Source organism: Pungitius pungitius, chromosome 19, assembly GCF_949316345.1.
Source record: "Pungitius pungitius chromosome 19, fPunPun2.1, whole genome shotgun sequence".
Taxonomy (NCBI): Eukaryota; Metazoa; Chordata; class Actinopteri; order Perciformes; family Gasterosteidae; genus Pungitius; species Pungitius pungitius.
In genome coordinates this window covers 15,862,964-15,886,357 of record NC_084918.1, presented here as the reverse complement: position 1 = coordinate 15,886,357, position 23,394 = coordinate 15,862,964, and the positions used below count along the sequence as shown (strand labels likewise).

Sequence of the window (23,394 nt, the reverse complement as noted above, 5' to 3'; positions counted from 1 at the left end):
AACTTTACCTTCAATTTTCTCAAAAAGTACAGAGTAATATTTTATGTAAATGTACATGGCGATAGAGGAGGTAAACTCGAAATAGGATAAAGTGTCAGAGGAGTGTTACCCGGCTTGTATCTGATTTAAAGATAGTTCAAAGATTGAGAAAAAGATAAATATAATGGCAATATTACTAACTTTACCTTCAAGTATCTCAGAAAGTACACAGTAATATTTTATGTAATTTGAGATGTTGATAGAGGAGGTCAACATGAACCAGGATCAAGTGTCAAAAGAGTGTTACCCATCTGCTATCTGATTTAAAGAGAGTTCAAATATTGATAAGACACTTCAAATGATGATCAGTGCCTTTTTGGCTGTACAGTCCCTTTTACCGTTATACCTAACTTAGAGGCGCATTTCATTTTGAAATGCGGTCCACATGACCGCAGTCATAATTTAACGTTATATCGAATTTGCATGAGGAGGAGGGTTCATTTCACTAAATAATCAACTGAGATCAGCTTGAAAAAGGATCCGACCACCGACCAATTTTCGCACCCGGCGTCACTCTGATTTGCGTCATCTGCAGGCGCATCACGGAGAAAACCAATAGGGTGTCTGGATGGATTGGGTTTTTTGTGTGTGCTTTTGAACTATAAGCCGGAAAACAGGCAAAAATGAATTAGGAGTAACGAGGCTGTAAGGAAGAGAAAGTACGGATATTTGCGTGAAAGAATGTAACTAGAAGAAGTAGAAAGTCGTCTGAAAAATAAATACTTCAATAAAGTATAGATACCTTACTTAAGTAGAAATTTTGGGTGACAAAGTATTTGTACTTGCCACCTCTGTATCCCCAAGATTAAACATCGCAATCCTGAGACCTACAATAAAGATCTTTGAATCAGAGTTTAATTTAAAGCGGAGACCAAATGTCTATTTTTGTAGTCTAAAACGGTAACATTTGTTCTCAGCAAATAGATGTCTCCAAAAAGCTTCTCTGTATATGGCGGCAAAAGTCTGTCAAAAGTCCCAGAAGCATGTGCCAGCCTTTAGTTGCGCGAGTAAAGTCTAGTTTATGCTTCTACGGGTTTTTTCCACGCTTTTTCACCCCTTCTTGCGTGCGTCGACCAATTTTTCTAAACTGTGTTACCAATCTGTAAAATCTGTTTTCCCCCAGCAGGTAATCAGTAACTGTTTAAGGAGGTATGTGTGTGTGTGTGTGTGTGTGTGTGTGTGCGTGTGTGCAACACGTTAATCCAGTACAAGTTCCACAGCATTTCTATAATGATGAGGTGTTAACAGGCATTTAGGTGTGTCTCCTCTTCTGTGGAAAGATTTAGCTTTTCTAGTCAAAAAGGGACCAGTGCAGCTGAAGGTCATCAGCAGTAAACTCTCTGAATTCATTGACGTATGTGTTAATTCAAGGATATTGTAATAATAATAATAATAATGTTCAGGCAACCAAGCTGCCTGCAATCTACTAGTCACCTTGCAGTATATCTACCCCGGTTCTTCATCCACTCGTCACCAGATCGTTGTTTCAACCAACCTGCTAGTGACTGTGTTTGGCTGCTTTGTTGAACAATATTTCAGAGACATGAAGTGTTTTTTTGGCTTTTCCTGTGACGCTGTCTGTAGAGGGCAAGCAGTCATCCAACCTCCCAGCTGTATTACCAGTAATCAATAAGTTCCCCCTGTTGCTTCCTGGTCTCTCTGCAGCGGTCAGCTCCAACTTATATTGTAAAAACTGCTTTCATCAAGAAATTGTCTGTATTTTGTCTAAACTGTTTCTCATTGTCATTATATAAACTCAGGTTGAACTTCCACAATTAGAAAAAGCAACCTATACCTTTTCTAAGATCTACAATTTATATCATACATGATGGAGGTGAAGGTGGTGCATGGAGTAGTGTGATGTGCTGGGAGCTGCAAGGTTGGTGGTTTGGATCCCGGATGCTCCATGTGCCATGTTGAAGTGTCCCTGAGCAAGACACCTAATCCCTAATTGCTCTGTAATGTATCGCATGAGTCATAAAGCAATGCAAGTTGCTTTGGATGAAAGCGTCAGCTAAATAACATGTAATTTAATACCAAATTTGATGGTTTCATTGATTCAATTTTGTATTCAAAATGACAAGTGAGCAGCAATTAACACACACAAGTTAAGGTCCTGAATAACTAACTGACAGCTAACTTTGTGCTCTCGGATAGTTCCGACTAAACATGGAGAAGCAGCATTCTGTTTTTCTGCTCCACGTATCGGGAACAAAGCCCCAGAAAGCTGCAGGTCTGCTGAGTCCCTCAGCTCCTTCACATCAACATTAAAAACGTCTCCGTTTGCTGCTGCCTTTCATTTGACCGTTTCTGAAATCTGGAAATCTGAAAGACCTTCTTGAACTTTTTTTTATCCTTTTAAAGAACTGTTTGTAAATCTCTTTGCTTTATGTTTAGATGTTTTTCATGGTTTTATGTGAAGCATTTTGAATTGCTTTGTAGTTGAAAAGTGCTATACAAATAAAATTTCCTCGCCTTGCCTTTTACCCTATAACAAAAATACTTTTGATATATGCATTGTACTGTGCTTTCTATAATTAATTTAACAACAAACATGCCCAGTGAAAACACTTTTTCAGTTGTAGTTGGTGATGGTAAAAACTAGTTAGAGTTCAATAATGTTTCAACAATCCTTTACTTCTCCTAAATCACATGATTCACTGTGACTGAAAGTGAAAGCATAGCCCACAGTATATAAGAAGGGTGTTCTTTCCATTCACCACCACTGCACCTCCGGCACTCTGCAGAGCCAGATACAAAAGTAAGGGATTTCTATGTCTACCAACTGTTTTGATGACAAATGTCATTGTAGTGTATTATCATAATTCTGATGGTGTTAATAAATATTCTACCGAAAGATGTAAACAACCTGTACATCCAGTGCCAGAAAAATGTATTGTTAGAGAATTTCTCACTGTAAAATCATCAAAATAGTGTATATAATGTTTGCAAACACACACACACATCAAGCCTATTCAAAGGTTTTCATCTTTGCAGCAGGATCGTATAGTTGGAAGATAAACAGGCTAAAACGGTGGGTTCTTGGCAAAAAGTGCTTGAATCCTCAGATGTAGATGATCCTCTCAAGATCATAAACATCGACGCACCTGATTATCACACATCTTGCTTAACACAATGTACTGCTGCGCAAGAGAGCACACACTTTCTGTCGTACTAAAGTGGAACATTACTGCAGTTTTTCCAACATTACCCCCTGTTTATACCAACTGCAAATTAAAAGGAAAAAAATAAAATAATTTTCATCCAGAATGTCGCATGGACTCAAGGACTTTGATGAAATTGCACTTTCTTGTTTATCTCTATGGTTGAAATGCATTTATTGTAATTTTCGCATAAAAGAGTCAGCTAAATGACATGTGATGCAATGTTATGGAAGAAAACCTGCTCGCGACCGGGTCAGGTTCACAGGCTCAATTACCTTAGTGACTGACCCTGAGGTTTACCTCCCTTTCTGAAACAGACAACCCAGAGTTTCCCTCATCTCAGAGTTAACAAACATCTTGAAACGGACCCCAGTGTTCGGGCTGCGACTACTGACGTTTCACGAGTCCACGAGTGCCTTCGCTGGAGCTGACAGAAATGCCTGACGTCATGACGAGAGTCCTGGTGATCTACACCGGAGGGACCATCGGGATGACGCTTAAGGATGGAAGTTAGTGGCCACCTGCACGTCACAAACATGTTACACAAATACCCCCCCTCCCCCCGTGCCCTGCAGCGACTACAGCGGGGCAGCCCGTTAGCACAGCAGATAGCAGCCTCCGTGCACGGTGTTGTGTTCGCGATGCGCCGACGCTAGGGTTGCCACCTCTCCCAACCCCAAATCAGGGACACTTTGGCGGGCTGACGGGGAGAGGGGGGGGGGGGGGGTGCTAGCGGTCGGCACAATCTGGAGCGCGGAGTCTGGTATCGATGGACAGAGCCGCCGTGAAGCACAACACGGGGGATGTAGAAACATTTCTGCTGATGTTTGGGGGTGGGGGGCATTGGTATTTTCTCAATAAAGAATGCGTGGTTACCCCTTGCTTGTAAACAAATATCGTTTGCGTCTTAAAGTGAACCTTTCAGTTCCCTCTCGCTACCAGTGCTGAGCCTATGCAGGTCACGTGAACAACAAACAACTTACTCGGCTGACGACCGAATCGCCTCCCGACCGTGTCTTCGGATCAGCGATTCGTTCGTCTGCCGAGTAAGGGTCTTTGGATCGTTGTTCACGTGACCTGCATAGGCTCAGCACTGGTAGCGAGAGGGAACTGAAAGGATTCGTTCGTTGGCCAACTAGGTCTATGTACGAGTCTTTGGATCGTTGTTCACGTGACCTGCATTTTTTGCAGGTTACTTTTCACAAGTTACTTTTCACAAGTAACTGTTTCTACTAAACCAATGCAGGTCACGTGAAAAATTATCCATAGACTCGCCCCCGAAAACCCAGTCGGGAAATGAACGAACCATTTATGTTTCCTTGACTGAAGTCACGAATGCGCAGACACGAGGAAATCAACGAATCGCTCTTTGAGCGGATTCGTCACTTCCGAGTCATTGTATAGATTCGTTCAAAACGAACTAATCGTTCACGAACGACACATCCCTACCGGGTAATACGGGACGGTTGGCAACCCTAGTCGACGCGCACAACTTGAATTTCACCGACTCCTCCAGGAAATGCTTCTGGATGATTGCTCCCAGCGCAACTTTTGATATCTTTTTTCTTATTTTTTATATTTCTGTTGTTTATTGTATATCTATTTACGTTGTCTTGCAACGTGTAATCGTAGACAAATTCCACGTATGTGTTACAGGTACGAGGATTGGTACCAAGTAGGCAAATTATTTGATTCTGTAAAGAGAACACACAAAGACACACAGCTCATTCACGTCACTCGCAAGCCTGTATGAAGCAAAAAAGAGCGCCACTCTGCCCCCTGCTGGCTACAGGGTGAAATGTACCTTCTGTACAACTCAAGGTACACCAGTTACCTGTACAGGTTTACATTTCTATAAAATATCCTGTTCGTAAATGTTACCAAACACATTGACACACATTTGAAAACATACATGTGGCCAATAAAGCCGATTCTGATTTTACTTCAGGCTGACCAGCAGCCGGTTCCGGGTGACCTGTTGTGTCTGCTCGGTGCCAACGTCTAATTTACGGGGGTTTGGTGTCAGCTGCCTGTGTGTCTACGGTGAAATATATCAAATAATAATAAAAAGGCTCCTTTTTGGCACCAAACGCGCCACGTCTTTCGCGCCGGCCGTTTAAAATCCGCCTCATTCGAGACCCGACGTGTCTCCGCATTGACTTTGCATGCAATCTACTGGTGCGAAATGCTTCGCTTCGGGTGTGAATGAGCCTCAGGGAGCTTTACACTATGAGGGGCCGTTCAAGACATTATTCATTCTGGTACTCTCACATACATATATTCTCACTCTTATATACATATTTTCTCCTTTTACATACATATATTCTCACTCTCATATACATACATTCTCCTTTCACATACATATATTCTCACTCTCACAAACAAATGTATGTATGTGTAAAGAAAATATATGTCTGTAAGAGAAGAATGTATGTGTGTATGAGGAGAATGTATGTGTGTATGAGGAGAATGTATGTGTGTATGAGCGAAAGTATAGTGGAAACGGAAGGCAGAACATTTGTCGCGCTGTGATTGGCTGTCAACCTACCCTGTGATTGGCTGAGAAACTCGAGGCGGGTCATGTTCAGGTCGCGATCAGCATGGACGGAGATATGACCGCTTTGCAGCAAGCCATTGGAGTTTTGAAAACTATTTTAACATCCTTTGACACAATTTCTTCTATTGAGCAACAAAGGGCATGCTCATCTGCACCTAACGTTGTTCACAGCACGGCAGAAAGTGAAACGAGACAACCAGACCAAACCAATCACAAGGTAGGTTGACAGCCAATCACAGCGCGAGAAATGTTCTGCCTTTCCGTTTCCACTATACTTTCGCTCATACACACATACATTCTCCTCATACACACATACATTCTCCTCATACACACATACATTCTTCTCTTACAGACATATATTTTCTTTACACATACATACATTTGTTTGTGAGAGTGAGAATATATGTATGTGAAAGGAGAATGTATGTATATGAGAGTGAGAATATATGTATGTGAAAGGAGAATATATAAATGTATGTGAAAGCAGAATGTATGTATATAAGAGCGAGAATATATGTATGTAAAAGGAGAATGTATGTATATGAGAGAGAGAATATATGTATGTAGAAAGAGAATGTATGTATATAAGAGTGAGAATATATGTATGTAGAAGGAGAATGTATGTATATAAGAGTGAGAATATATGTATGTAAAAGAATATATGTATATAAGAGTGAGAATATATGTATGTGAGAGTACCAGAATGAATAATGTCTTGAACGGCCCCTCATATTACACTCTGTAAACGTGCAACATCCCGTCCCAAAAGCATCACATCGGCACAATTTAAACTCACCCCAAAATAAAGAATAAAAAACTTTAAGACGTTTTAAGGGAAATATAAAATGCATTGAAATCACGTTGACAAATTTCGCCGACCAGTTCATTAATTAGTATGAAAATTGTAATGATAATATCATTTCTCATTCAACGTTACGTTACAACATGACACTTTACCAACAAATTTACAGTTGTTTAGCACGCTGATGCTTCATCCACTTTTTAGCCGGTTTCAACCATATTTCAACGTTGAAATTACGTCTAGGGCTCACTGGGTTGAATCCCAAATTGTACAATGGATCATTATTTCAGTGATGATTTTTGGGTGGTTCTGAAGGCATGGTGTACATCGCTTATTCCCTCAATTATTTCATCTGCAACCTTTAGTGAGGCTGCTGTAAGTAGCCTGTCATCCAAAGGTAGCTTTTGGGTATAAGAGAACTGGAGCAAGACTTCTCCATTCAAAGCCATCCATGAGGTTCATCCATCAGTGTTCCGCTTCTTGTGCCGTCATAGTCTGTAATATTTACTCACCTGGTGAAGGTGGCATGTAATCAAACTGTTACGTACGTGACGTTTCAGACATTTTTTCTCTGATATGTGTGTGTTAATAAATTACGGTTTATAAACACACACACCTCATGTTTCCCACCTTGTAAGTTGTAAGAGCCTGTGATCACCAATTTGTAGGCGTAATTCAATCTGCTGGTTAAACACCATAGCAGGAAAATTAAGAATTGACTCGAGGAAACCAAGGTCATGTTTCAGTTATTTTAAAATAAGCTGAGCTAACTTGGGACAGTTTCTAAGTATTTACATAGAATTTAACAAAGTTGGTGGTTTCAAATTCAGAGACTGTTTGCCTCCTGTCAGCAGAGGTGGAAAGAGTAACAAAATGTTGTACTCAAGTAAAAGTACTGTTACTTAAATAAAATTTTACTGAAGTACAAGTAAAGTTACCAGTCTAAAAATGTACTCAAGTAAAAGTCAAAAGTAGCTCATAAAAAATGTAAGTTAGTTACTGAGTTACTTTTTTAACAGCTGGTTGAGGTGCGGATTCTAGTGTAGTTAAAAAAAGACAAGGGAAAACAAGGGAAAATAAATCTCAATCTAGTTGTTTTTAATTGAAGGAAGACCTTTACAAATTAAAGTGTAATAGCAAAAATAATAAAATAAAAATAAAAGAGATAGATGATCTTAGTGCAGATCATCCAATAAAACATTTCAAACATTACTACAACCAACTAAATATGGCATGAAGTGTGGATTCAGTAAAGCAGGGGTGTCAAACTCATTTCAGGTTCGGGCCAGATACTGCCGACTTGGACCGAACGCGGGCCCCTGACGACAGGGGCGAACGGCTGACGGGGGGGCGGGGGTGTGGTGGCGGCGCTGGAGGTCCGACCGCCTTTTTTACTCACTAACGGATATGATTTAAAATGTAGCGAAGTACAATACTTCAAACTAAAAATACTTAAGTAAAGAAGTATAATTACAGATTAAAAAAAATACTTGGAATACAAAAAAACTACTCAATTACAGTAACAGGAGTAAATGTAATTTGTTACTTTCCACCTCTGCCTGTCAGACAAAGCAGGGAAAAACCTCTGTAACACATTCAAATGCCCCCAGACTACGGTATCTCTTGACCTCACTGAGCCGCCCAAGAAACAGTTTAAAGCCGCCCACGTTTGGCGGATAATTTCCCCTTTGTTGTTACATTCCTCAGGGCATCGTGTCTAGATTTGTGACAGTAAATGAATACTTTTAAGAATCATCACTTTTCTGGGTTTTTCAGCACCCTTGCTTTTCCTTAGGACGGCCCCTAGGGTTCAGTATGCCACTGATATTTGGTGTGGAGCTGATTTATAATTCCCCTTGCTGTTTTCCTAAACTGCCACTGATAAACAGTAACCCTTTTAACATATCATTTTAACCTACAGAGCTTGTCCCAACACCCGACGCTTTAGTGAAAGCACTGCACAAGATGCCCATGCTCTGCGACGAGGAGTACACCAAGGTTCACCTGAAAGACTACAACACCCTGGCCCTGCCGTAAGCCAACCCAGAATAATCCATGTTGTGCTCTTTACACAGGATTCATGTTCTGATTGTATGTGTAATATCATCTGCTCAAGGTCTTATTATACAATGTATGAAAATTCAAATATTGTACTGCAGGTATTCTTCATGTGTTCTTAAACTTGCACACATACTGAGTTTGTACATACCTAGAGAAGCCTATCACACTATTTTTCCATCTTATTCGGAAAAAAAATGTTAAACTTAATGCAATGTATTCCCAGACCAGGGAGGACCACAAACCACATGGAAATGGACCATCTATCTCATGGGTGCTGTAGCACTGGTTGCATTGTGTGTTTGTGTGCACCTGTATTGTGCTTGAGAGTGGTTGGATCTCTCCGCAGTCCTTGAGACCTAACGTTTGGGTGTGCTTGGGTCACGCTGACTTGGCCTTAACTACCAGGAAGGACACATGAGCAAGGAGCTGTGCATTGCCTGAAGTACTAATATGCCTCCAACTCTTTGCTTGCCAATATCACCTGTGTGTCCGACGAGAGTCCCAGCTGATAGAACCCGGTGTTCCATGGCGGGTTTGTTTGTGAAAAGCTGCTGTCGACCCGCGAGCCATAGCAAAGCTTATCCACTCTATTCTCCTTTGTTTAATCCGGGTCGTCTTGATCTCCAGCGCGTGTGGCGCCCCTTGTGACAGGTTACCCCTCAATTATCAGCGGCCTCTTAATGGTCTTAAAATGCGAGCGATAGCGGAGGCTGCGTCCACCAGAAAGTTCCCCTCACTTACTCGTTTCCATAGCTCTTTCCAGGAGGATGTGTAATATTTGGTTGTCCTACAGTTGCAATAGAGTTAGAAAGTAAGCTCATATGCAAGTCTAATCCTGTTGTTAGTATGCGGTTGCAGCCTCTGTTGGAGGAGGGAATTAGTTTATGGATTTATTGAAAAGCTTTATTCATGGGATTTCGGGAGGCACCGCCACGAGGCTGTTTCCCCCCCGCTCCCCACCTCCAACCCTCCTCTTGGACTTCCTAAGTCCCCAATCAGCCACACGCACGCAAACACACACACACAGATATCTAAGGCATCTTAGCACGGATATGCTAATGGGTAGCTTTGCGGAACCTTAGGGTGCACTGCCAGATAGTGTTTTCTTATGGCCCCAAGATTCATCAACAACACGTTTCATGATTGAGGGTTGAGTTTGGACTTGAGGCTAATAAAAAGAGCGTGAGCAGGACGCCTGGTTGCAGAACTCTCAACAAACAAAAACCTTGGGGTGAGATTTTGTTGAGAGCCCTGTGGTTGGGTGAACCGGGGTTCCCTTTTGCACTTCAACAATTGTCTCTGTGTGAGTCTGAAACAGGTTTTGGCACCCTACCGCTGAGACAGTAGGCCCGGCTAAATAGACTTTGTCTCGCTTCATAAAGTCAGCTTGGTTCATCCTTCTTCAAACTCTCGTCTCACTTTTAACAAGAACTTAATCCAACTCTGTTTAACGAGCACGATGAAGACTAATAAGGATTTGTTCGACCGTGTGTTTTGGAGTGAACGTTTTCTGCGTGCAAAGACTAGAAACATTGATTTCTTTTGGGCTGTTCTTCCTATTGTAACGTGTGTCTATGATGACAGAACCTAGTAGATGAACGTCTCTCTCTTGCAGGCTGACTAAAGACAATAAGAGGATAGTGTACACTGTTCTAGAGTACAACCCTTTGCTGGATTCCTCCAACATTTCCCCAGATGACTGGGCTAAAATTGGAAAGGACATTGAGGTACTTGCTGCTGTATCCATTTCATTGATAGGTTTCTGATTGCCTCCATTTATAATTAAACACAGAATGATTTTTAAAAAGCTTTTAAAAAGCGAGACATGAATCAATCTTACAACAGTCATACTGCCTATGGAATCGATCACTTAACATTGTTGAAAAAAAAACGATCCACAAACATGTGGTCTTATTTTTTCTCCAGAAAAACTATGACAACTTTGAGGGTTTTGTGATCCTGCACGGCACAGACACCATGGCTTACACAGCCTCGGCCCTGTCCTTCATGTGTGAACATTTGTGCAAACCAATCATTGTCACCGGATCTCAGGTAAGTGCTGCTGTGTGAAGACCCATAAAAGAACAAAATGTGCTCGCCGCCTTTTCAAACATTCTCTGCCCTCTTAAGACGACACCCCTTCTGACTTCAGGTGCCGATTTACCAGTTGAGGAATGATGGCCGAGACAACCTGCAGGGGGCGGTACTGATCGCAGGCCAGTTTGACATTCCCGAGGTGAGGCAAAGGAAAAGCGGCATAAACGCCACCGAGCGACACTGTATTCAATTATTAGACACATCGGTCAGCCTCAAAGAGAAAACATACTTACTTGCCTATTGGTAAAAGGAATAGAATAAAGACTCTGAATAAAAAAATGAATATTGTAACAATAATAATATATATATATAAAAACCTATGTTGAGAAATTTGGTGTGAAGTGCAGAGACATTGGCATGCAAAAAACAAAAGCTCACTTAAAGAATTTGTCCTGTGAGAATACTCTCTGGTGACAGTGTTTTGCAATTGTAAACCATGCATTGCAGAACAGGAAGAGACACTTACATCACACATTCATAGGGGCTCCTCTGCAAGGTGCAACCTGCCCATCAGGATTCAAACCAAAAGCTCCACGACACACAGTTGTACCCAGGGCACTACATCCAGGAGTGTCTTACCCAGGACACCGTGTCCTCATGCATGTGTCCTGCTGCGTTGAGAGGGTTTTGTCTTCATAAAGAAACAAATGTGTTTGCAGTAAATGTATCTTTCTCTCTATTCAGGTGTGCTTGTACTTCTACAACCAACTCTTCAGAGGGAACCGTGTGACCAAGGTGAATGCTGAGAGTTTTGACGCGTTCACCTCTCCCAACCTGGATCCTCTGGCCATCGCTGAAGCCGACATTATAAGTGAGCCGCTGGTGCTACGGGTCCATCTCCACGTGGAAAATAAACATTGCATTTCTCCACTTTTAACCTATTTATATTTTCTCGTCCTTTTTAGTCAATAAGCATATTGTGCGGCCGCCAGACCACACAGCAAAGTTTCATGTCAGCACCCAGCTGAATAGGAACGTGGGGCTGCTCAGGCTCTTCCCAGGAATCACTACAGCTACTGTGAGTGGCTCAGGTGTCCACTCCGTCCCCGTTACGACCCGCTTCATGTGCAGAGCGTCTTTAGTTGATGTGGCCCACGGCAGAGTGATCGATATGTGTTCTCTTTGGGGAATCATTCAGCTACTCGTAGTTTGATGATTTTCTTTTTCATGTTTTCAGACTTCACTTCATTTTTTTTTGTGGTACACACTGTCTGGGACAGTACACAAAATAATCATATTACAGATCCCTCATTACCTGCTTTAAATATAACTATTTATATAAAACTAAAATTCCCTATTTTTCACAAGAATAATCTGATGTCTTTTAATCCTTTTTGGTTAATTACAAAGAATCCAAATCCCGCAAAATTATGTATATAATCAATTATGTATTTAATCAAATCTTTTTTTTTTTTTAAAGATGACATATCACCATTTTACCAGCTTGATGCAAATTTCAAGTTTTCCTCCACAATGTATTAAAATGTAATCAAAGATATGCTCTTCAAAGATAACCCGCTGTTCAAAACAATTTTTTGTCTATCTGCAATAACCCCCGTTTTGATTCTTTGGTCATATGCGTCAAAACCTTTTTGATGCTTATCCCATCAGAAAAACACTGACTAAACTCTGCACCTTTTTTAATGTCGCCTTCTTCTTCTGTTTAATGGTTACTGCTTTGGTCTTACTTTATGCTTGCTAACATCTTCAGATTAATTGCTCTCTTCTGTCATTTCAGTCATCTTTCAATCTAGTTATACGCTATGGCTAATGATGTGGTATTGGGCATACTGGTGCCAGCCAATCAGTGACTGAGATACCGGTTGCACAGACTGCACCAGATGGGCTTTTAAGAGAGTGAATGGCCTCACGCATTGGAGTGAAAGGGGCTGCAGGAGAAAATAGCACGGAATACTAATTCTAACTCAACACGCAGACAGGAAGCAAGTCCAGTTGGCCATAAATCGTGGGAGTTTGTAACCTTTGTATCCTTTGGCATATCTGTGTCCAGGTGAAGGCTTTCCTGCAGCCGCCCATGAAGGGCGTAGTCCTGGAGACCTACGGCTGCGGAAACGCCCCCGATAACCGACCTGAGCTGCTGGCGGCGCTGAAGATGGCCACCGACTCCGGTGTCATCATCATGAACGTCACCCAGTGCCTGAAGGGGACCGTGTCTGATTCGTACGCCACCGGCGAGGCACGTCGTGTTGCACCACCAGTCAATCCTGACCCACTTCTACTGCATTTTCTGAATACTGAATTTCCCATGTAGTAAACAAAAAGTCTGTGGAGCTGAGTGACTCAATCATGTAACATTGAATTTATATCTATGACTTCTCAGGCGTTGAAGAAAGCAGGGCTGATAGCTGGTGGAGACATGACTCAAGAGGCGGCCCTGTCTAAGCTCTCTTACGTATTGGCCAAGGGTATCGATTTATCCGTCAAGAGAGAGGTTGGTTTATACTTTCAAAAGAAATATTGCTGCTTCTTTCTTTCTTTTTTTAAGCGTAGAATCACAATATGCAACATTAATAACCATTAAAAAAAGGGAAGCTCAGGTGTCTTCTGTGGTTTCTGTGTAACTCTGTCCAGTTGATGGGTAAGAATCTGCGCGGTGAGATGTCTGAGGTACAAAAAACCAAGCTGTCTCTGAGCGACGGCCGATTCATCCAGGTCATCGCCAGGTGCCTGAGCATCAACGACAAGGAGGTGACGCCACCCTCACAACACAAACTTAAGAGACACACAACTAAGAAAACCCCTGAAAGTTAAGACAAGATCCCACAAAAGCTGATGGGGGATGACTGTTAAGAGACAAAAAGGTTGGAGAAATATTCTCCATATGCTTAATTACATTGAGTTAATGAAAGTGATTACTGGTCCTGATTACATGGTTCAGGGGTGTTGCCAGTAGGTTCTCATTAGAGATAGAGCTATTTTAATTTCAGAAGAGATTAAATGCTAGACTTAACTCACGTGCTTGCAGTGTTGACATTGTATTCCAAAAAAAGGCCAACTTCATTGATTTCAACCTATTCAGAATAGTTGCAGATTTTAGATCATACCTGTGTTGTCTGCAGAAGCTGGAAGCCATCCGTGAGGCCTTGACTCCCCCACTGGCATGTGCCGCTGCTAGGATCGGTGACATAGAGGCCCTAAAGGTAAGCAACTGCACGGTCACATGCACCACCTTCACCCGGCCCGGGGTTGTTATTGTTTGTTTAAGCCACGCCATGTTGAGATTCATTTCTCAATTGTCATTCCAACACTGTCTGTAGCACTTAGTTTCATTCATTTTAAACTACAGCGACCACGATCATTCTAATCAAATATCATTTCACCCAGTGCAGCTGTGTGCTTTATTGATGTGTTTTTCATTAGCTGCACTCTGTGGCACAAACGAAAAATCGTTACTGTCACATATGATTTTTAACAAAACGATCAATTCATCGTTGGCTTTGGTCTCTCCAATTTATCTTAGGTTTGTTAAAAATATAGAATCTACTGTACCCTGTGCGTGTTGATCTTTGGCAGGACACTAACTTCAGTCTGAGTGACTACGACGGACGCACACCCCTACATATCGCTGCCTGCGAGGGCCACCTCAAAGTGGTGGAGTACCTCCTGGATCATGGAGTCACAATCTCCGTCACAGATCGTTATGGGGCCACGCCCCTGGGCAACGCTGTGCGCTTCAGGTGAGACTCAAACAGTGAGTGCTGATGGGTTTTGCTTTTATCCGTCTGTTAAGGAAATAATGCTATTTTTATGAAGGTGCAAAAGCAACATTTAAAACCCCCCTCTGACCATGAGCAGCGCTGAGTGTGTTATTAATGGCTGCTGTCGAGGGGACTTCATTAACCTGCTGCTGCAAGGTGGGGAATCTGCCTCTGCCTAAATGACAGGGCGGGTGGGGGGTTTAGACCAGGGGAACAACTCGTAATGGACTACAGAGACCAGGAAATGATTATAATCTGATTAGGTCATTCAACCGTTCAGACTTTTTTTTTTCAATTTATTGTTTAAGTAATTAGTTTGTCAATTTTGATGGCACTGTGCATCAGAGAAAAGCCCCCCTTAAGTCCCATGTTTAGCCTCGTGGGTAAAAACGTTGTTTGTGTTGAAGCTGGGCCGAACGGATGTTGTCCTATTTTAACGTTTGTCAGGACAAGTATGAAGTTATTTCCTTTTGTGATTGATGGATGGATGCATTCGGAGCGCTGACACCCGACAAACCTCCGACGCTACACGCGTCTTGCACGCTTTACCCCTCCAGCCTGGGGTTTCATGAAATGACATGAGGCCCGTGAGCATTGAGTTTGAGCTGTATTTCTTAGTGCTTCGTAGCCCAATGCCCATATAAGGACTATATAAGGAGTGTTCTCTAAAACCATTCTGACCAGAGCAGAGGCAATACCTTCCAACCAGGAAGTCTTCTAAATGCTTTACATACCGATAAAATTCACCGTATACGATAGCAAGCTCTGCTTTTATTCTTAAACTGTTGGTTTCCCCTGAAGTTTCCCGTCACCACCAAGTGTCTGCTGCGTAGGTGGTTGATTGCTGGAGATAAGGAACTTGTCCTTACACACCAAACCAGTCCCATTGACACAGGATGACATCAAGTCAAGAGCCTATGCTGGCAGTAAAGAGTCAAACAGAACGTTATGCTCCTTCTAGTAACCCCCCACATGTTCTCACAATGACTTCAGACACAAGGAGGTGGTGAGGCTGCTGAGGAAGGCCGGGGCGCAGCTCTTCACAGACGAGTTGGACAAAGCCGGAACTGAACTGTGCAGGTGAGTGCGCCGTTGTTCAGCTGTCACTACGGCAACCCATCCGACATAGTTGACTCGGGCTCAACCGGTTGTCCCACTGTTACACAAACTGTCGGAATGCTGCATAGCTTCCTCTGTTCTGTGCCGGCGGGTGTTCGACACACTGGATGGCCCCTGTTATTCATCTACTCCGAGACACCTGGAGGGTAGAACAAAGAAATCAAGGCTAAGTGATTAAGCTGCTTGACTTGGTGTGACCTGCTCATCGCGGATTAATCGGTTGCACGTTTGCCGAGTTGCGCTGAGAAGGAGGAGCTAAGTCTGTTCAGGTGCACATATCTGGATAAGTGCACGTCCACGGCTTTCTTAAGTAGACCACGCTGTCGATCACAGATTCACTGATGCAGAAACGGAGAAGACGCCGCACGCAGAATATTTCTCACCCGCTGATCAAATATATGAGGAGGTGAAGCATAGAATCCGCAAAAAAGGAATATGGCAGATGTAATTACAGAGAAAAAGCCTGCCAGACAATCGCGGACCAACTGAATGCAGAAAGCATTTAAAAATATTTACTCAATTCACTTAATATTTACTGGGTTTTTCAGAACTATTTTGTAGGATTTGGATAACTTTGATCAAAAAAAGCGTGGATTTCATGCCCAAATGTATCTAAACAAGATATCCTGTTTTCATTTCAAATAAAAATAAACTTATATTGACCCCACACTGGCTATTCTACTTGTTGCTCTTTACATATATATAGTTCTACATTGTGATTTCCTATCTTGTTTGAGCATGGTTATCCAGATTTGGTGATCCTGAAGGGCCAGTTGTTCAAAACATTTAATCTGAATCAAAATTATCCGCATTTGGAAATCCCCTTTTTTCCTATCCAGGATCAGGTAATCCATCTTACTTTTATGCCGGTTTTTCAAAGCAACATTGGACTGGATCACTCTGATCCAGATACACAGTTTTCAAGATTACCAAATCCGGATTACAGTGCTCTAAATGGGACAACATATCACAATGTGGGCTATGTAAAGAACAGGTAGAAGTAATATTCATAATTTAACTTTAATTAAATTATATTAAATAATAATTATATTAAATAATTACTTTTATGACCCCTCATCTGAACCACAACAAATAAAAAACAAATATACATTAACAAATACATAGTGGATATTTTGAAAACATCTTTAAAAAATAAAATGGCTAAATATCCAATTGTTAACGAAATAAAGAATGTTCAGGGTTCTTCTTCATCTGAGGAGGAGAGACCAGCATTTCCAAGCCCTGCTTTTAGGAGGCGGATCTGAAGTTTCGCTTTGGTTTGCTGCAGTTTGGTCAGCTTGATTTGTTCCTCTGCCAGGAGTATCTATGCTTCTGCTCTTTCAGTTTCTCGTTTAGGAAGTGATTCATAGGCATCATCATTATTATTCGGCAAAGGATTCTTCAAGCCTCTTTTCTGAGCTCCTGTGACTGCTGGCTCTACCAGTGAGGATCCAGGTTGTTCTTCAATAATAGGGCTGAGATCCAGAATGAATGTTTCCTCTGCATTAGGAAGAACTGGCTCACTTTCCTCTACAATTGTAGGCTCACCATCCCCTACAACACCATGAATCCCATGCAGAGCTTTATAGTTCTCCAATAATGTCCAGAACCACATCTGTGTATTCACCTTTCTTAAAGGGTTTGTTGCCTGTTTGGGTGTTTTTTGCCTCAGCAAGGTCCTTCGTTGCTCTGGCCCTCAGATTCTTCCATCTAAATTTCACTTGCTCCAAGGTCCTCTTCTGGCCAGACCCCATTGCATTTACATTCTGGGTGATTTCAACCCAAATGTCTTTCTTCCTTTTGTTAGTCACCATTCCACCTGCAACAGAGCTTCCTACTATTGAGGCATAATGGCACTTAACACCCTCCAGCAGTGCATGGGTTTCTGCAACAGTGAAATTAGGTCCTTTTGAGTCCATGGTTTCACCGCTTCTGTTGTAGTGAACATAGTATTTGTAGGCCTTGGGCATGATTGATTTAATTGAACACAAGCCACAGCACGTCAGCCAATTGGTGTGTGGGTATTTGACAGCCATCTTATATTCACCCTTTCTCAGAGGACTTAGAGAGAGACACTGACATGGCAGGTATTGTCCATCGCTACCACCGTGTTGGTGGAAGAGGATACCGTCAAAGGGTGTATGTTGAGCGTGCACAACCACTGGAGCAATACACCACTGAAGAACTGTATGCTCGCTTTCGCTTTGGGAATGCTGATATTAAGTACATTGCAGACCTTGTCAGGCCAAAACTTCAACGGAGAACCCGAAGGAGCCACAGTGTCTGTGGAAGAACAGGTCCTCATTGCTCTGCGCTTCTATGCATCTGGGACTTTCTACCAAGTTGTTGGTGACAATATAGGAGTGGACAAATCAACTGTGAGTGATGTAGTGAAAGCTGTGTCAATTGCATTGGCCAGCCTGGTCAATCAGTTTGTTTCACTTCCAAAGGATGTCCAGATTGCCCAGACCAAGCACAAGTTTTTTCTTTTGGGGAATATGCCCAATACTATTGGGGTTATTGACTGCACTCATGTGCATATCCAAGCACCTCATGAGAGGGATTGGGAGTACATCAACCGAAAGGGGAGGTGCAGCATCAACATCCAACACCTCATCATCACAAACTGTGTCGTGAAGTGGCCTGGGTCTGTTCATGATGCACGCATCCTGAGAGAGAGAGTGCTTTATACAGAGAGCTCCAAACCAACCGACCGGATGGCATAATATTAGGAGACAGTGCCTATCCACTCCTACCATGGCTGATGACTCCTTTTCTTGCAGCAACCACACCTGCGCAGGCACGCTTCAACACTGCTCATTGCAAAACAAGATGTGCAATTGAGCGTTTAAATGGAGTTCTGAAGAGACGCTTTGCATGCCTTAACTACTTGCGAGTGGAACCACAGGGAGCATGCAACATAATACTTGCGTGTATCGTCCTGCACAACATCGCTACCAGGCGCAATGTCCTTCTCTGTGATGATGTTTGTGATGCACCTGAGCCTGTTGAAGAACCAGACCAACCTCTGGTGGTCTGTCAGAATCAGGGACTGACTGGACGTATAGTAAGGGATGCAATTGTTAGACATTATTTTTGACAGGCTCATCTCTGATGATTGTTTCTTTGAAATTAATATACGGTGATGAATGACCGAAAAATGAATATATTATTTTTGTTTATTGAAATCTGTTTGGCGGATTATTTCATGGGGACACGATAATTTGTATTTTATTTTTACTTTACTATACTGAATAGCTTAATTGTTAGCCTATGTCTACTTTATCACTGTTACAACGGTTACACAAGTCAAGTGCAAAATATAAATAAAAGTATATACACTAAATGATACAAATGTATTATTTGACCAATTTTAAAGTTTTACTACATTTTCTTCCTAAAAACCACCTTGAAATCCTACCCCCTGTTGGGATCAGGATAATCCTGTTTTTTTGGATCAAAGTTATCCAAATCCCACTGACAAGTTTTGAACAACACAAACTGAAGGTTTGATCCAGATTAAAACTAGGATTGGATTCCCTGATCTAATCTGATTTCAGATTCCTTCTTTCCCTTTTGAACAACTCATTTTCAAGATTTGATCCAATCCGATAACCAAAATCCGATCAGTTTACCTTTGAACAACTGGCCAGAAAAGTTCCTATCCGGATCAGATTGATCCAAAACGATGTTGCTTTGAAAAACTGGCTCAAAAGTAACCTGGATCACGTGATCTCGGATCACAAAAAAAGGATTACCAAATCCGGATCAATTTGATCCGGAATAAATCTTTTGCAAAACCGGGCCCTGGATATTCTGGCTTAATCCCTTATCCTGGTTTCTGGTTAGCTCCAGCTAATACACAGTTTCATAAAACTGTAAGGCTGTGGCTTGTGTTGTTATCAATTCATTCCCTTGATGCGCTGCCCAGTTAAAAAAAAGTCTCTTTACACAACACTTTTTCCTTCCCCCAATGCCTATTTGATTTTTGATGAGCTTAAATTGTCTCCTCTGTGGCAGCCTGACAGCCAGCGGAGACCTGGAGGGCCTCAAAATGTGGGAACTCGCTGGAGCCGATCTGAATCAACCCGGCTACAATGGACAAACCCCCCTTGAACTGGTGGGTCCTCGGGACAGATATTCTGAAGTTAGATAAGATAAGATAAACCTTCTGGTTCATTGGTTTTCTCATTCTCCCCCTGTCACAGGCCCATGATCTTGGCAAAAAAGAAGTGAGGGCATTTTTAAAGCAGCTCAAAAAACCCAAGGTAACCACTCCTCTCCACTTCAGCTGTTTGATGTCTGTTTCTGTTGACAGCTTTGCCCCGATATCCACACTGGAAACTCAACTTGGTATCATTTCCTGTCCCTAATCGTTTGATTTCAGCCTGTATTTGGTGAGACTGATGAGGATCGTGTGGATGCTGAGTTTTCCCATGTTGAGCATTATTCGATTGAAAAAGTTCTCCTTTGCTAAAAGTGCTCAGTATTTACAGGTTCTAGTTTTACAGTGTTTTCTGTTTTATTACATGTTGTACATTATGAAGTTTCGCATTTTGTTCAATCAAACTTTATGATGTTTGATTGATTATGCTTTTAATCTATAAATCGTGTGATCTTTGAGATTTAAGCAGAGCATGCCTCCGACCTCTGTTTCTCATCAAAACGCCACCGAAAAGTCACCTTTTAAGAGCTGTCCACCAAACTCGTTTGAGTGCTAAAGCTGTGCAGCCTGCTCTACACTGGGCTGACCTGTCTGCTTTTGTACAATGGCAATAAAGAGCACTGCAATGTCTCTCCCTTCCCCATTGCTTCCTGTTAATCCTGTCCTCTTTTTTTCTCTGTGGAAGTGATCGAGTCTCCAGCAACCCAGAGAGGACCGTGAACTGTCGGTTTTTTGACCGACAAGAATCCTCCTCCACTTTCCTACTCCAATTCGTCCTCCTCACTTTGTCCTCCTCACTTTGTCCTCCTCACTCCGTCCAGCGCACCAATACATGCCACACAGCTTCCTGGGAGCTCCTACTGGGAGTTAGAGAAAATCAGAGAACTCCCCCTCACTAACCTTTCTTTAACTCTTTTAGTACACAAAATTAGAAAGTGGAAGGTTACGTAGTACAGTTAAGTCACTTTGTAAAATATAATAGCAAAATATTCAGGATTAATTACAGGGTGCACCTACGTACTTTACTCTTTGGTTTTTTTTAGTGAAGTGCAGGAAGATTTCCAGTAACTAATGCTGTTATTCAACTGTAGGCCTTGTCCACTTGAAGCAGAACATTTCCTGCTTAAATTGTTACTACAAAAACTTGTGTATGTGAGAACAAAATAGTGAATAAAATAAATCTTTCATTTCAAAACACTGTCTCCTGTGTTGCTTTTAGGAGTTGCTTTGACACTGAAACTCACACACATAAACCTCCTGGCTAAGGACTCCTCAGCAATATCCAATTAAGCATGAACATAGCACCTTGGTAACCAATTGTTGAAGCTCATTTCTCTCAGTGCGTCCCTTTATGTTCTCTCGAGAAATGTGTCCTGACTAATACCCATGTTCATTGGGATTGGAGTAGGCCACAGCCCCGCCCCAGCCGATTCGTGACTCCGCTTCTATCCACTTTTCCGTAGCGGTTATACTTTTAATCTGAGACTGGTGTTTGTTTACTGGTTATGTTACGTTAAACTTTGTTTAAATTAAACTTTGTTTACATTAAACTCGTCAAGTCTTGTCTGTATACATAGTGTGCAGGCTTGTTGTACTATCATTATGCATTAAAACTAAGTGTTTTAATTAAAGGACCTGCGGGGAGATAGTCATTGGAACTGGCATCAGGACATCAGCTTAAAAGCGACTTCAAATGATAAAAAAATCAAAATAGGAATTATTGAACATTTTTTATCTGCATGTCTGGTCGCCACTACGGAAAGGTGGATACAAGGTAGGGTGACCATATCCACGATAACACCATAAAAGAGGTGTCAAAGTCATTCAGGTTAGGAGGGGGGTGGCGGAGACGTTACGGCCAGAGAGGGGGGGCGCGACCCATTAGTCCCAGCGCAACTCCAAAAAGGAGGACATCTGGCCGAGAACAGGCTGCTCTCTGCGGGGTGAGGTGAGGCTGACCGCCCGGTGCTGAAGGAATCAGGTGGTCCTGTTAACTAGACCTCACATCTCCGACATCCTCGGAGCTAATTTATTACAAAGGCTGAATGCTGCATAAACAACAACAACTTCTCTTCTGAAAAAGTCCTAAAATTACATTTCTGTCACTTGAATGTGGTAGAATTTAGAAACTTGGACATACACAGGGACGGCCCGAGTCCGGATTTAAAAGCATATTAAGGAAGGGCGTAACATTTGCGCTTTGCGCTGTTCAAAATCTGCCCTTTTTGCTTCGCTTTGCAGTGTAACTCAGATGTGTAGTATAGTGAGATGTTGTGTGAACACACTAATGAGATCAAGGGCGTGTAACATTCTGTCCCCCCAAAATACAGCAGAAAATATGTGGTCTCCTTTCATGAACCCTGTCAATGGATCGGTCACTTGGCTCAAGGGTTGCCGCCTTTAGTAGATAAAAATAAGGGACACTAGGGCCGACGGAGGTGGGTTGGCAGACGGGTGGGCGGTACTGCAAACACTGCGCGTTGCAAAGCAATTCACCACTAGAACACTAGGGGGAGTAATGTTGAAGACGACTTTGTGTCTTCCTGCAAGAATCACTTATTTACAACTGCTAATGCGGAGAATTTGAGAAAGATAGAACAGAGGAGAGGACAGTATTAAGAATTTTCTTGTCGCTGGTTGTTACGCACTCCTCTAAAGAGAGGATACCGTAACACGCCGTCGCACGTGAGCTGTCCAGAAGGTGGGTGAGGTGAAAAAAAATGTGTGGGCGCACAAGCAGGACCAACAAAACACAGTACCGTTTAAACAAGGTTTATTTCACCTATAATACGGTAATGGGGGAAAAGGGGCTGAGTGGAACCAAAGCAAAGAAATTAACCAATGAAAAAGACCCCTAACCTATCTAGTTTAAACATGATCTGCTAAATCATGATCTGATAAATAAACTATAATCTAAACAGGATCTTCTAAACTCTCTATGATAAATACAGTGGGTGGTCCGTCCAGGTCTTACCTAGTGTGTATAGACAGAGGTTATCTACGGGTAGTATGTAAACCTCAGGGTCTCTTACCTACACACTCCCATTGTGCGGTTCCCTTTTCCCTGGGACAACCGAAGAAACAAAAAATGAACAGTACAAACAACGTAACAACAGACAGAATGCAAATAACTTAACATTCACCCAAATCAAATGACCAAATACATACGTGAACAAAAACGTCACGTGAACACAGCGCGGCTCTAAACAAAAGTTATTTTCCGCCACAGCTTCTTCTTCTTCTTCTTCTTCTTCTACTTTACTGGCAGATCACAACCAACTTAAAGGTGCATATACCGCCACCTACTGCACTGGAGTGTGAGGCCCGTCACGGCCTCCTTTCTATATCCTTCTGTACAGCCCTGTGTTCCTGGGGAAAAAAAATACGGCCTTCATTACCACCTCCTTCCCTTTTCCACCCCCAAGCACCCCACCCAAGTCCCAGCCCTACTTCGTCTCCCTGACACTACCATACAACACCACCCTCTCCTTATCATACCACCCACAGGCAAACAGTACATGCTCAACAGTTTCCACCACCTCACTTCTATCACACAAACCTGTGTCATGTTCTGAACAATGGATGCTAACAATGAACAGAGAGCAAGAGGAGTAGGAGGAAGAGGACAAATACCAGGAGGAGGAGGAAAGGGAAGAGGAGGGGGAAGAGGA

The 23,394-nt window shown here is 42.3% G+C and overlaps 1 protein-coding gene across 1 annotated transcript; it reads left to right on the top strand.

Moving 5' to 3' along the window:
* The first annotated feature begins 2,771 nt into the window (after positions 1–2,771).
* LOC134107463 (60 kDa lysophospholipase-like) lies at positions 2,772–20,874 on the top strand. The gene is made up of 17 exons (XM_062559082.1): positions 2,772–2,800; positions 3,521–3,712; positions 8,484–8,595; positions 10,239–10,350; positions 10,550–10,675; positions 10,776–10,859; positions 11,405–11,531; positions 11,626–11,738; positions 12,732–12,917; positions 13,062–13,172; positions 13,313–13,429; positions 13,801–13,881; positions 14,255–14,418; positions 15,433–15,519; positions 19,579–19,678; positions 19,767–19,826; positions 20,409–20,874. Exons 2-17 carry the CDS (start codon positions 3,640–3,642, stop codon positions 20,409–20,411), a joined length of 1,656 nt encoding a protein of 551 aa, XP_062415066.1. The 5' UTR covers positions 2,772–2,800; positions 3,521–3,639; the 3' UTR covers positions 20,412–20,874.
* The last annotated feature ends 2,520 nt before the right edge of the window (positions 20,875–23,394 follow it).

Coding starts and splice junctions, on each gene's coding strand:
- LOC134107463 (XM_062559082.1), top strand. CDS start 3,640: ATGCCTGACGTCATGACGAGAGTCCTGGTGATCTACACCGGAGGGACC. Junction 11,739..12,731: donor CAGGAATCACTACAGCTACT/GTGAGTGGCTCA, acceptor ATCTGTGTCCAG/GTGAAGGCTTTCCTGCAGCC. Junction 14,419..15,432: donor GGCAACGCTGTGCGCTTCAG/GTGAGACTCAAA, acceptor CAATGACTTCAG/ACACAAGGAGGTGGTGAGGC.